This window comes from Mesoplodon mirus, assembly GCF_964341445.2.
Source record: "Mesoplodon mirus genome assembly, chromosome: 6".
NCBI lineage: Eukaryota > Metazoa > Chordata > Mammalia > Artiodactyla > Ziphiidae > Mesoplodon > Mesoplodon mirus.
In genome coordinates this window covers 128,121,267-128,136,756 of record NC_138982.1, presented here as the reverse complement: position 1 = coordinate 128,136,756, position 15,490 = coordinate 128,121,267, and the positions used below count along the sequence as shown (strand labels likewise).

The following is a 15,490-nucleotide window of genomic DNA, read 5'->3' as shown; positions in this document are numbered from 1 at the left end:
TTGACTTACAATGTTGTGTTAGTTTCAGGTATACAACAAAGTATATATATATATATATATATATATATATATTCTTTTTCAGATTCTTTTCCATTATAGGTTATTATAAGATATTGAATATAGTTCCCTGTGCTACATGGTAGGTCCTTGTTGTTTATCTATTTTATATATAGTAGTGTGAATCTATTAATCCCAAACTCCTAATTTATCCCTCCCCGCCTTTCCTTTTTAGTAACCATAAGTTTGTTTTCTATGTCTGTAAGTCTATTTCTGTTTTGGAAATAAGTTCATTTTAGAGTCCACATATAAGTGATATTATATGTTATATATATTTCTCTGTCTGACTTACTGCATTATTTCATTCTTTTTATGGCTGAGTAATGTTCCACTGTATATATTTACCACATCTTCTTTATCCATTCATCTATCAATGGACATTTAGGTTGCTTCCATGTCTTGGCTATTGTAAACAGAGCTGCAATGAACACTGGGGTCCCTGTATCTTTTCAAATTAGAGTTTTTGTCTTTTCCGGATCTGTGCCCAGGAATGGGATTGCTGGATCATATGGTAAGTCTATGTTTCGTTTTTTAAGGAACCTCCATACTGTTTCCATAGTGACTGCACCAATTTACATTCCCATCAACAGTGTAGGAGGGCTCCCTTTAAGAGAGCAGCTCTTGACCTACTTCACAGGACTAGGTCCAGGACAGCATTTTGCTTCTCTCCTCATAAAACACAAGAACAATTCAAACTGCAGAACACTGCTGACCCGCTCATTGGTTTGAAGATCCTGAGTAGGGTTCTGTGGGCCTGTCAGCAGGCATTCATTTGTGCACACACATCCTCTCTCTCTCTCTCTCTCTCTCTCTCATGCACACACTCATACCCTTAGTAACATAGAAGGCCACTCTTCTTCCCATCACAACTAATCACTAATCAAATCACCCTCCAAAGGGTGGCAACTTGGTGAAACTCTAAAAACAGTTAAAACAATACTGATGGAAGACAAACTCAGGTACTGGAAAAGAGAACAACACTAAAAGAAGAGAAATAGTAACCCAAAGAGCTACTGTTTCATGTTTATATGCTGGGAGCTGAACAGAAGTTGGAAACACCTGCAGTATACATGATTTTTTAAAGAATTCCTTAAAAATCAAAGAACAACTTTTCTTAAATACCTGATTAATTAACTACATTTCAAATAATAAAACAATTTTCTGTGGGTATATGTATATGTTTAATGATATATGTTTGTGTATGTATATATTTCAGTAAACTATATAAAAGACATACTTAGGAAGTAATTGCCTGGACCACTCCAATCGCTGGTCTCCCCACTTCCAACTTCCCACCTACCCATTCTGCCCATTCTCTATCCTACAGTGTTCTCTCTCTCTCTCTTTTTTTTTTTTTTTTTTGTGGTACGCAGGCCTCTCACTGTTGTGGCCTCTCCCGTTGCGGAGCACAGGCTCCGGACGCGCAGGCTCAGTGGCCATGGCTCACGGGCCCAGCCGCTCCACGGCATGTGGGATCTTCCCGGACCGGGGCACGAACCCGTGTCCCCCGCATCGGCAGGCGGACTCTCAACCACTGTGCCACCAGGGAAGCCCCTGTGTTCTCTTTTTGAAATGCAAATCTGACTGATATTCAGTGTTTAAAAGTCTTCAATGGCTTCTCCTTACTTTAGGATAAAATCAAAATCCTAATTGTGTCTCACAAAGCCCTCCACCGCCTGGCTGCTGCCTCTCACCCTCCCCTGCTCTCCATACTCTGGCCTTAAAGAACTTATTTTATTCCTTCACCCTCTTCCTGAACGCTCTCCCCCAAGGACATCTGTGCATGCTGTTGGCACCATCAGAAATGGTCTCCCTCATCTTCTTTACCTGGTTACGAGTATAATCTTTTCATAGATAGATAGATAGAGATGTATGTGTGTGTATTCTGTGGTAAAACTTTAAAAAACACATTCTAAAAAAATTCTTTTTTTAACATTTTAAAGTTTTTAATCTAACATTTTAGTTATTTTATTTTATTTTACTTTTTGGCCATGCTGCGTGGCTTGTGGGATCTTAATTCCAGACCAGGGATTGAACCAGTGCCCACTGCAATGGAAGCGTGGAGTCCTAACCATTTGACCGCCAGGGAATTCCCTAAAATAAGCTCTTAAAATAATAAAAGTAAGTAAAACAGGCTGTTTAAACTAGTACAGTACTTATGAAACAGCCTATTCTTCGTCTATGACTCTCAAAAATGTCAGAAATCCATTATAAGTGATAATATGAATGTTTAACTTCATTGCCCCCAAATTTTAACAACAATAACACAACAGTTTTTTAAGTGCTTTATACATGTGAACACATTTCTTTCTCCCTAAACCTCTATGAGGTAAGTACTGTTATTGGGATTATCACCATTACAGATGGGTCAACTAACCCACACAAAAGTCAAATAACTTGTACAAGGTCACAGAGCTAGTAAGTGAGCAGAGTTCAGCATCAGAGTACGTGCTCTTTACCACTACACTATGCCATCAGAGATACAGCTCAAAAAATGCAAATCTATAACACTATGAAGTATAATTTAAAGGGAAGAGTTATGGTTGCTCCATAGGCTCTAGAATGTTCTTGGCCACAACACTGATTACACACATCCTAATTTTGGTTGCTGTGGTAGGCAAAATAATGCCCCCCCACCAAGGTGTCCACATCCTAATTCCAGGAACCTATAAATATGTTACCTTACAGGGTAAATAGGAAATAAGGTTGTAGATGGAATTAAAGTCGCTAACCAGCTGATCTTGAAATGAGTAGATTATTCTGGATTACCCAGGTGAGCCTGATGTAATTTTAAGGGTCCTTATAAGTGGAAGACAGAGGCAGAAGAGAGAGAATCAGAGATATGGCAGCCTGGCATCGCTGGCTTTGCATCTGGAGGAATGGGGCCATGGCTGGCCTCCAGAAGCTGGAAAACACATGGAGACAGATTCTCTCCTTGACCCTCCAGAAGGAACACTGCCCTTCCCATACCTCGATTTTAGCCCAGTGAGACCTATTTCACACTTCTGACCTCTAGAAATTTAAGATAATAAATTTGTGCTGCATTAAATTTATCGTAATTTTTTACCGCGACAATAGGAAACTAATACAGTTGGGCTTTTTTTTCTGAATTCTGACCTCAGTAACACCTTCCAAGAAAGTAGTGCCTAGTGTTAAGTTTTCTTTTTCTTCTTTTGCCAAAGAAAGCACTTGACCCAGGTTCTGACTCACTCTCATCTTCCTCGAAACATCAATCTGGGGGGCTTCCCTGGTGGCGCAGTGGTTAAGAATCCGCCTGCCAGTGCAGGGGACAGGGATTTGAGCCCTGGTCCGGGAAAATCCCACATGCCGCGGAGCAACTAAGCCCGTGAGACACAACTACTGAGCCTGCTCTCTAGAGCCCACGAGCCACAAGTACTGAAGTCCGCGCTCCTAGAGCCCGTGCTCCGCAACAAGAGAAGCCACTGCACTGAGAAGCCCACGCACCACAACGAAGAGTAGCCCCTGCTCAACGCAACTAGAGAAAGCCCGCGCCCAGCATTAAAGACCCACCCAAAAATAAAATAAATAAATTTATTTTAAAAAAAACATCAGTCTGGCAATACAGATAGCCTGGAGTATCGGCTCAGCAGTGGTATCACTACATTGTTATGGGATGTAAAGAAATGTTATTTTAAACAATGGCTTTTACAGATTTCTGCTGGTCTGACTTTAACAAACACAGTGGCTCTTGCCTCTATGGTCTAATACATCTTCTCCACCCACTGGAGGCCCACTGGAGGAAGAAGGTGTGATAGAAACCATGGGCAGAGCAAATGTGTGTAAATTCACATGGGCTTCTCTCACTGAACTGCTCACGTGGAGGGGTAAATGAGTGTCCTCAGCCATAGGGAACTCACTGTTCTCTTTATGCTGATATTTTTGCTTTTGACATCTTCCTTTTTAATGTCATGTCTGTTACTGTCTTAAAATGATTATCAGGTCTACCAGCAAGCACAATTTGACCTTTGCATTCATCTTGACTCTGTCAAGATGGAACCAGTTCTCTTCAGCAAGTTGATGATGATGCTTTGCTCTTAACAGTGTTGACAGAGGGCAGAATTTTCCTGGCATCGGTTTCCTGGAGTGCTGTTTTGGGTCAATTCCATCATAGAGGCAGAATCTTGTAATTTTGCAGAAGATCCAAACCTCTCTCCCCCTCCACGGTCCTTGTCAGTTGATGAGAGGTGACAAACTCAGGCCAAGTTGCCTGGCTAGGGTTCCAGTCTAGATCTGAGGACCGGCTGCCACCAGCTGTGTATTGACAAGAACAGCACGCTGCTCTCGTTCACATTCAACTCCTTTTCTTAGGTGTTACCTCAGAGAAATCTGACATCTCACCTACATAGAATAAGTTAGGGCTTCATGATTTATAATACAATCATTAACTCTATCCATACATTTCTTCCACCCACTCCACCTTATCCCCTTCCCCTTCGACAGGGGTATATTTACCCGTACTATTAACCAAGCACTTTGCTCAGCACTGGACATACAGTAGTGAGCAAACATCAAGAAATTTCTTCCCACATGGAGCTTCTATTTTAGTGGGAAAGAAAAATATAATTCAACTAAACACACAAATAAATGTCCATCTATCAACAGGTACACTGAAATCATAATTTAAATAACAACAACAAAAAGCAATCCTCCTGACTACCAAAAAGAAACAAAGAATATTGACAGATAGAAGTAAAAGGAAAGAATGGGAATGAGCATGATATTATACATATTAGGATTGAGACAAAAGAGTGGTACAGTCGTATTTGAGATGAATATCAAGAAGATGAGTATCTAATTAGAGCATAACGAATCCACTGTCTTTTCTTGAATGAAGATGGCAAAAAGAGTTAAGTGCTCAGAAAAATGAGAGGAGTGAAGGCCAGCTATCTATGCAACAAAGTCTCTGATCTTCAAATCCCAGTTCCACCTCTTTCCAGCCTAGATAAGTGAGCTTAGACAAGTAACTTAGCTTTTCTGAGCCTTAGGGTCCCTACCTGTAAGTTGAAGATATGTTCTATCTCATGCATTTGTTGAGAACTTAAAAAGAGAAAACATACAGGAAAGTCCTAGGAGCAGTGTGATACATAGGTAAGCCTTCCGTACAGTTTTTGGATCTGAACGTGAAACCTGAGTGGATAAATAAAAAATAGGACGGTGGGGTGAAACTTAGCCTCGAAGAACATTCTTGTTTTTTCAACAATACCCTAAAAGCAATGAATGTACCTAGTGCCCAGATCTTGGTTTCTAATACCATTCTCCAATCAAAGGAACCAGGGCTCCTTGGAGCAGTGGCTGATTCTGGAACTGGACCAGAAAATATACAGGATCAGCCTAGAGCATTTTGTGGGACCAGAAAGTAAGGAAGTGTTAAAAACAAACAAACAAACAAACACACATATATACACAATGATGGGGGGATGTCAAAGGGACACAGGAACCAATTTTAAGAACTCCCAATGGCCAAAGCTGGACAATATAAAATAAATAAAATAGTACTGGACTGTAATCCAAAGTGCAAAATAAATATTGATGAGCTTATACTGATATAAAAAAATAGATGAATGAATGAATGGAGTGTGGGGAGAGACATCTCTCAAGCAGAGAAATTCCAAGTAATTTATGGAGCTACTCCACTCTCAAGGAGGTGGAGTATAACTCTTCTTCCTTAAGTGTGGGTTGTACATAGTGATTTCCTTCCAAAAAATACAGTATGGAAAGTGGGGGAGAAGGTAACCCATGGAGATACCTGGCATACACTACCCAACCAGGTGATAAAGATTAACATCAACAGTGATAAGTCATGGTCACAGTATGTACCCTTGATATGATGTGATGAAAATGATACTTCACCTCGGAGATCTCCCTCCAGAAAAACCATAAACCCAGTCCAGTCATGAGAAAAATATCAGAGAAATACCAACTGAGGGACATTCTACAAAATCTTTCGCCAATACACCTCAAACCTGTCAAGGTAATAACAAAACAAGGGAAGTCTGAGAAACTGTCACAGCTAAGAGGAGCCTAAGGATACATACAGGATTACTAAATGTACTGTGGTGTCCCGGATGGGATCCTGGAGCAGAAAAGAACATCAGGGAAGAATGAAGGAAATCTGAATAAAGTATGGACTTCAGTTAATAATAATGTATTGGTATTAGTTCCTTAATTGTGACAAATGTATCACACTAATGTAAAATATTAATAATAGGGGAAAGTGGGTGAGGTGTATATGGGAACTCTCTATGCCATCTTTGCAATTTTTCTTTAAGTCTAAACTGTTATAAAATTTTTAAAAAGCAAATAAAACATTCCTGCAATACCAGGCCTTTTGGCATCCCAGGAACAATACAGAAAAGATCCCTGCACACTTCCAAATTAATCCCCTGTAGGAGTCAGGGTTAGGAGGACCAAAGTGTTAGCTTTACCCAAAGCTTGAAAAAGCGCTTATTCTGCTTATTCATCTAAGCCTGTGTTTGCCTCTGGGTTATTCTTGGCTACAGTTTCAAACTTAGGGTGTATTGTTTCTATTTTGATTACTGTATAGGAATACCAGAGTAAAATAATTTTCTCTGTTTTTACTTAGTGATAATTCTACACTAAAGTCAGTCCTTTTTATTTCAAATTTAAGACTGTCAGTGAAATACATAATTTTCCCAGTAGTTTTGTTACAATTCCTCCAGTCTGCCTCTTTGTTGCCTTTTGGCATTAGTGATTTTGTCTGTGTGTTCAACATGATACCAATTGATATGTCAAAATTGCATAATGTTTTTTTATTGTGAAGCCTTGACTTCTTGGTTTGATTTCCTATAATATAGGTCAGCACATGCCCCCTTCACTGAGACAACTTGCACCTTCTTTCCCCACTCAGGGACAAAAACTCACACGACGTTGAGCTGAGCAATACTCACTCAGGCAATGAGAGCTCGAGAAAGAGTCATTGTTTTATGCTATTAGACACGCAACCTGCAGGTTATTTTAAGTATTATATTGCCAGAACTTGAATAGCAACAACAATAATGCATTCTATTAAAAACAAATAAAAGGAAAGTAAAAAGAAAAAAAGGAAAAACGAAAGAAAAACTTCGTTTCTTAAGTGTGCTAAAGATCTATTGTAATCTCCTCCATTTTTTCTAAAGCGTTAACGCGAGGAAAACAAAATAACAGGAAACATTCCCAAGATTTTAAATCTTATGAGCCCAGAAGCCGTGAAAATCCTGTTTAGAACCATCCCGTGAAGTTGGCTTTGGGACGTCTCCCGCTACTGCATCAGAGCTTCTGTATCTTTCTAACAATCATCCCGTTGCATCAGAGCTTCTGTATCTTTCTAACAATCATCCCGTTGGACGTCCCCTGAGGACACAGCAGCTGGCTGGAGCGCCCAGACTAGACTCCTCGAACTGAATGTAGATGTGCAGGTGGAGAGGATACAAGTAATTCTGGCTCAGCAGCCAGGAATTCCCTCCCACCCCGCGTCTCAAAAGTGCACTGCATAGTAGCGGCACAATTGGGACCCTCAAAAGCCAAGACAATTCTAATGGTGCCCCCGCTCTAGTGCTAAGAGTGCGGCCGGCGCCTGCCTCCGGGTGATGCCATCTTGGGATCTTAGCATCTTCTAAGGAGTTAGTGAGTTTTGCATGCTATTCACGTCTCCGTGTCTTTGAAAACTCAACCCAACTTTGCAAGAAGATGAGAACCTGCTGGCGTGGACCCTTAACTTTCTCTAACTAGAACTGACAAAATCAGATGCGATTTACACGAAACCGAAGACCTCCGGCCCCCCGCCGCAGACGGCACCCCCGAATTCTGGGCTCGCTGGGTGTCAAGTCAGCTGCCCCACGGCAGACCCTCCGTCCGGGGCCCCAGAGAAAGCCCTCCGCCAGCGCCGAGCGTAGTAGGGGCTGGAGGTTTGGGGGAGCTGGTCTCAGCAGGAGTGGGTGGGAGGGTGGCGGTACCCCAGCAACTTACAGTCCACGGCGACCACCAGGTAGCGCAGCAGCAACAGGAGGAGGCGGTGGCGGCTCCTCCTCGCCATCTTCGCGGGGTCGGGAGCTGCCGGCTCCTCGGACGCCGAGGGTCCCGGCGGCGGGAGCGCGGGAGCGCGGGAGGCAGCCCGGGGCGGGGGGCACTGAACTTCTCGGGGCGGGAGAGGAGAGACTCGTGCAGGGGAGGGGAGGGGCGGGGCCTGATGGCTTGTCAGTTTCCCCCTTCCAGGGGCGTCTTCTTAGCCGGCTGCCTAGAGGCGGGTCTGGCCTAACCGAGGGTCTGGGGGGGTCTGGACAGTTCTTTTTGGGGGGGGGAGCGTGTGGGGAGGTTGGGACGGGGCGGGCCGAGGAAGCCGGACGAGGTGTCGGCTGGGTCCTAATGAGGGGCCGGAGGAGGCGACGGGCGGAAGGGAAGCCCTGGCGGGGCGGGCGGCCCCCGCCCCCGCGCCGCCGGGATTGATCGGCTTTGTGTCTGGTCCGGCGCGGGGCTGCCAGCTGTCCCCCAGGGCGAGGAGCCCGGGCGCGGGAGGCGCTGGCCACAGGGCTTGGGGGTGGGGCTCGGAGGAGGGGAGACTGCGCCTGCCTTGCTCCGACTCCTCTCTTACCCTCCTCGGCACAAAACTTCTTTGGGGGTTTTCAGCCTAAGGGTGGAGATCTTTGGAAATTTTCTGGCCAACCCGCGAACCTGCGGGGGAGGCGCTCCGGGGAGATGGGGTTTGCCGGCTCCGCCTTGGAGGCGAAGGGGGGAAAAAAAAGCAATCAAGACTCGAGCTGGAAGGCAGGACTCAGATTTTAGCAATCGCCTTGGCCTCTTCTCGGTGTAAGCTTTCTGCTTCTTTGGAGAGTTGAGGTGTGTTTTGTGTTCTTTGCTTTTCACGTGTCAGAGTTAGAAGTTCATCTAACGGTGTGAAATATTTATCATGTTTCTTTCCAGTTATATAACTGCCGCCTGTGGAGTTTTCCACATGTTAAAACTCTACAGCTGCCCTTTGTCAGGTTTATTTTTTGTCTACAGTGCTTTTAAAAGCGAAACCCATTATGAATGCTCTGTTGCGTGCTTTAAAATTGACCCGCACTTACAGTGTACACAGTGCAAGGGCTAAACAGGCAATTTCTATATTTACTCCTAGGGACCGAAAATGTCTGCTGCATTCAACAGTACTGACAGGTCTGGAAAAAGACCACTCCCAAAAGAAGAAATAGTTATACGTTTGGTTTTTTTTTTTAACGTAGAATAATGGTTAAAGTTCTGTGTAGAAGACAGTTGATTTAGTGGTGTGCACACGAAGAATTTAGTTAGCTCAGTGGACAAAGGCAACCAGAGTTCAGATATGCAGAGCTGTGAGGAATGAGCATCCCTGCTGTTTCCTTGGTGACAGTGATGGAAGCTTAATATCCATGGCGGCAGAGGGGCAGAGGACCCAGGAAGGAAAGTCAAAATGGCAAAACTGTGAGAGCTATGCTCCAGTCAAGCAAGGAGAAAGGATACAGATTCAACAACAGGCTTAACGCCAGTTTTTCTGGGCGGTAACAAGAAAGATTTAATGCTTTACAAGAAAAGTTGTTGGCACCCTCTTTTCTCAGTCTTGCCCCAACTATCTGCCTCTTTTGCTCCTTGCTAAAGATACACACACACAAAAAGGGTACTTTTAAAAAAAATTCTGTGACACCCTATGTGAATAATTGATTCACTCAGCTAACTGTCCCCCAGTCAAGGCATTTGTCAAATAGCTACAACATGCCGGCTGCTGGAGGACAATGATGAACAAGATCAAGTCTTTGCTGCTAAGGAGCTCACAGTCTTGAGGAAAGAGAGAATGAGTCCCCTCTGGAAAGACCTCTAATACCACGTCATAATACGGTTTTTATTGAGTGCTTTCTCAGCAGTGGAGTCTGAACAGGGCAATATCTAATCCTCCAACAACTCAGAGAGAAAATATTATCATTCCCACTCTACAGATGAGATAACCAGGCGGAGAGATGCTAAACAGCTTGTTCAAGGTCAAGGGTCAAGGCTAAGGGGAGGTTCCTATGTTGCGGATGCATGCAGGACATATAACCTACACACATCCTCCCCTACACTCTTTATCGGCATGGAAAGTTGGGGCAACTTTTGAAAGGAAGGAAATAAGGGAAGGACATTCTAGGCAGAGCAAAGAGCAGGCTCAAAAGCTGAGAGATCTAAAAATTATGGCTTGTTTAGGAAAAGCAAGTTTCTACAGTGCTAGAGTAGAACATGTGGAATGGGGGCAGGGGAGGTGGCAGAAACTGAAAAGACGATTGGATTATGAGTGTCATTCAATGTCATACTATAGACTCTAGACCTTATCCTGTAGGTAAAGAGGTTTTTGAAAGCACTAGGGTAGGATATAAAATAATCCACAGTAGAACTGCTCTGTCCATTATGGTAGCCTCTAGATTCATGTGGCTATATAAATGTGAATTCCATTAAATTTAAAATCCAATTCTCCGGTCATACTTGTCACGTTTGAAGTTCTCAATAGCCCCATCGAGTAGTGTTTGTCCTCCTGGACAATGCAGATATGTAGCATTGCCATCATACCAGAAAGTTCTATAAGACATTGTTGCCTTAGAATTATGATTCATATGGAAATGTAGAGAATGGTTTAGAGATAAGAGAATCAGAATGATAGGCAAGTCTGAAAACCATTGCAGTGTTCTGAGAAAGAGGTGAGGCATGAAGTAAATGGTCACAGTAAGTGAAGAGGCAGGTAGATTCCAATGGTATTCCACAGCAGGATTGTGTCATCTATCTAGATGATTGTGTCAGCTATAGAGGTGAGAAAGCGGGGGAGTTGTAGTAACGGAGATTTCTAGCCTGGGTGGCTATATGTGGTTATAGATAGCATCATTACCTGAAAAAGAAACATAGGCAGCATACATAGTTCCAACAGGATTGGGATGGGTTAACTAAAGGTTATCTAGTGAGATGACCAGCAACTATTAGAAAAATTGGGCTAGAATTCAGGAAGCCCTCAGAATTGATAAAGAAATAAATGTAGGGCTTCCCTGGTGGTAGAGTGGTTAAGAATCCACCTACCAGTGCAGGGGACACGGGTTGGAGCCCTGGTCCAGGAAGATCCCACATGCCGTAGAGTAACAAAGCCAGAGCTCCACTACTGAGCCTGCGCTCTAGAGCCTGCAAGCCATAACTACTGAACCCACGTGCCACAACTACTGAAGCCTATGCGCCTAGAGCCCGTGCTCTGCAACGAGAGAAGCCACTGCAATGAGAAGCCTGCGTACCACAACGAAGAGTAGGCCCCGCTCACCACAACTAGAGAAAGCCTGCATGCAGCAACGAAGACTCAACACAGCCAAAAATAAATAAATAAAATAAATAAATTTATTTAAAAAAAAGAAGTAGATGTAAATATCATCAGCTTCCCCTAGAACAGTGATCGCTAAGATTGCTCTTTGGAATGTCCTAGAGATCCTTAAATATGATTCTCTGCTTAAAATTATGTTAAAAATTCAGAGTCCCAGAAGTTTCAATCTCAGGGGCACCTGGGAAGCTGTACAGTCTCGTCCTTGGTGTCTGAGGGGGATTGGTTTTGGGACTCCCCGTGGATACCAAAATCTGAGGATGCTCAAGTCACTTATATAAAATGGCATTAGTATTTGCATATAACCTATGCAATCCTCCCATATACTTTAAGTCATCTCTAGATTATTTATAATACCTAATACAATGGAAATGCTATGTAAACAGTTGCCAGCATACATCAAAATCAAATTTTGCTTTTTGGAATTTTCTGGAATTTTTTTTCGAATATTTTTGATCTGTGGTTGGTTGAATCTGAGGATGCAGAACCTGTGGATACAGAGGGCTGACTGCATTACTGATAAGCACCCTGGTTGACTCTGATGAAACTATTCAATTGACTGGTATTTGAGAACCTTTCTAGAAGATGGGAGAAGCCATGAGAGAGAATGAATGAGATCAATCAGAAAAAGAAGTGAATATTCATCTAGAGGTAAATCTAAGGGAATAAATCCAATAAGAGGTAGGAAGAAGATCTATGTTAAAAAATAAAAAAGAAATCTTATATTTTTCACAAAAAATGAACTCAAAATGGATCACAGACCTAAATGTAAAATGCAAAACTACAAAACTCCTAGAAGATAATGTGGGGAAGGAAAAATAATTTTTCCTCTCCCCTTTTAGGTTCTTGGCTGAGATCCCTCCGTGATGAAAAGACAGGTTAATGGGAGAAAAACAAACACATTTAGTAACTTGTATACCTTCTATATTCAAGGGAGATATCCAAGAACACTGGGTAACTCTCGAAAATGGCCCAAGTCACTACCTTAGATGCCGTCTGTAGTTAAGGACAAAAGGTGTTGCGGTCTCCCCCGACCCCCTCGCCCCAGGCCAGTTATGGGAGGTGACCAGCAAAAGCACAGTAAACAACGGTAAATTAATCTGCAGATTTAATTCACTGCCTTCTCCATTAATAAGTGTTTCCAGAGATTTAGGATCACCCTTCTCTTCCAGGTACAGAGAGGGAGATACCCATACAAATAGAGATTTCCCTTAGAAATATAAATGTCTCCTACAAAAGGAGCTTTTGTACTTCTACTCAGTTTTCAGGGCTTTTCCTATGTTTGCTGTTTCTTAAAAGTATCAGCCTAAAATAATTCTCCTGCCAAAGAGGCATATTTTGGGGTGACAGCTGCGTGGCAGCAAAGAAGACCCAACACAGCCAAAGATAAAATAAATAAATTAAAAACAAAAACAGAACCTTCAATTAAATAGAGTCGGGGGACCAGAATGAGAAGCTCTCATGCCCTGTGACAATAGCAGAGCCCAAGAGGCATAAGAAAGACTCCTTCCCTGGCAAGGACTCAACCAATGAAAAGCCATGGACTCTGTTTATTTTAGCCCCTCCCAACTTCCTTTTACCCTCTATAAAAGTGTTCTCCTTCCCTTGCATTTCACAGTCTCTGCTCCTACATGACTTAACAGCTCCAGGGTGGTTCTACCTGACAATTAAGTGAAGTTCACCAGTGATCAGTAAATTAGTTATTAATGCTTTCTTTCCTTTTTTAAAAGCACATTTATTATCAACTCAGTGGATGGTGTTTTAAAATTGAAGGATAATTAGCAACTTCATAGGGAATTAAGTAATACGAAAATGACTTTTTAAATGGAATTTTCTTGGGGAAGAGACAGCATTTAACAAACACTTGCCAGGGTCAAACAAAGGTTGGACAGGCATCAGTTAGTCTATAAGGATGGAGTCATAACAACTCAAACTTGGGGAAAAAGGTACTTCCCAACTCCATCCCTTCCCCACATTTCCGCTTCCTCATTTCACAGTTAAGAATGATGAGAAGCAAAGGAATGATATAATTTACCCAAGGTCACACAGCAAGATAAGAAAAGAGCCAGTCCTGGAATGAATGCTAGCTATGTCTTTCCTCTGCAGTCCCCCAAAGAGTGTAGATCCCTCAGCACTGGCTGGGAATGGATTTGCCTTTTTGCATATAACTTGACCCACATTATATCTAATTTTCTCCTGAGACCCCTTGCCTAGGACAGCTACACTTAATATATGTCCTCAATTGAAGAGTGAGTGGGGGAAGTAAAACTCCGCTGGGTTGAGGGAGCTTTGCAGTCTAACTCACCATCTTGGATCTATAGCAATACAGCCCAGATGAGAGGACACTAAAAAGATTTAAGAAAGATGCAGTGATTCTTCCATTTGGTTGCTGTTCTCCAGAACACTTCTAAAGACGATGATGATATTAATTGTTACCATGTATTAAGTACTATTTTCTGGCACTGTGCAGAGCATTTTATAGGCATTATCTGATAAACAACTTTGTGAAGAGGTACTATTATCATCTTACAGATGAGAACAAAGGCTTAGGAAAGTTAAGTCCCTGACCCAGGACTAGGCAACTAGGAAATAACTGAGCCAGCTTTAAACCCAAATTTGTCTGACTTCCAAGACCCATGTTCTTAATGACTGAGATATCCGAGAAGATGGACTCCAGTGGAATGCATTTCTCTCTTCTCCTAGGGAGAAGAAAAAGCCATCCTGAATGTTGTGACTTGTTCTCTGTCATGATAATGTCATCTTCATTTGTTTGACACGATATTTTGCAGGTCCTTTCATACGCATTTTCTCTTTGGATCTCTGCAACAACCCAATGAGGGAGCTGGGGAAAGGTATGATTATGCATTTTTAAACAGCCCTATCTATAACTGCTGGGTATCAGTAAGTACCTGATCAACTCCAGAGGCTAAACAAATAGAAGATCAAAATCTGTATGATTTCTGTATGATGAATGTTCAGGGTAATCTGAATAACCAGCTGGGTGTGAGGCAGCCTGGGGACGTGGGAAACACACTATTGGGAGTCTGGCTGGCTGTGATAGGGACCTATCTCTCTATATCTGTCTGGTGACTTAGAGACTTACTAACCGGCCTACATTCACACAGGTAATGAACCCAAACCAGCTGTCTCTAAAGACCCTGCTATTCCCCATTCCCTTACTTATCTTTACTTATCTTTCATGTTCTAATAACTCTGTAGTCTATATCTCTCTAGCTCAGATCTTTCTCTTGAACTCCAAATCAGTTTTCCCTGTTTTTAGAATATCTAGATGTTCCACTCAAAATCAGTTAAAATTGATATTTAAATATTTAAATTAAAATCAAGTCTAAAATTGAGTTGATTTTATCACCGCTTCACTCAATTTTCTTCACCTTTTTACCTTCCTCCTTCTCTTCCATCCTTTCTCTCTTTCATTACCCAACATACAATAAGCACCTACTATAGGCCAACCACTATGCTGATGGCTTGGGACACAATTATGTGCAATAACAGACAATATTTCATCTCGTGGATGAGATAGACATCAATCAGGCAAAGCAAGCATGGATACTAGGGGGGCTAATTAATTAAGGGTTTGCATATTTGGGAAGTCAGGGAAGGCTAGTCTGAGGGAGGGACGCTTAGTCTGAAAGTTGAAGGGAGTAGGAGAAAACAGGTGGGAAAAACAGTCTCTGAAAAGGGAACACCAGGTGCACAGACCTTGTGACAAGTACACAGAGTGAGAGTTGGCAGGTGGGACTGTGGCACAAAGGTTGAGAGGGAGAGCGATGGGGGCCATGGAGAGCCTGGCTGAAAACCTTCAAGGATTCCAGCAGCTTTTAGAATAAAAGGAGAATATACAGCACCACTTCATTCCCTTTTTCTCATCATGCTACCACAGGGCCTTTGCATATACTCTTCCCTCTTTGCACTTGGATCTTCATTCTTTGTTCTTTCTTTAGTATTATCTAGCATGTATTGAATATTTGCTATATATATATTAGGCACTATGCTAAATTCTTTTCATATTATCTACTTTAATCCTCATAATCATATAAATGAGAAAATCTATTATTTCCGTTT

At 42.4% G+C, this 15,490-nt stretch overlaps 1 protein-coding gene across 1 annotated transcript in view; it reads right to left on the bottom strand.

The window, feature by feature from the left end:
* JAM2 (junctional adhesion molecule 2) overlaps positions 1–8,416 on the bottom strand; it is a 68,692-nt gene extending 60,276 nt beyond the window's left edge. Inside the window, exon 1 of the mRNA XM_082625316.1 lies at positions 8,044–8,416. Within this exon, the coding sequence (XP_082481442.1) occupies positions 8,044–8,110 (67 nt within the window). The 5' untranslated portion in view covers positions 8,111–8,416. The remainder of the gene's footprint in view (positions 1–8,043) is intronic.
* Positions 8,417–15,490: the final 7,074 nt, after the last annotated feature.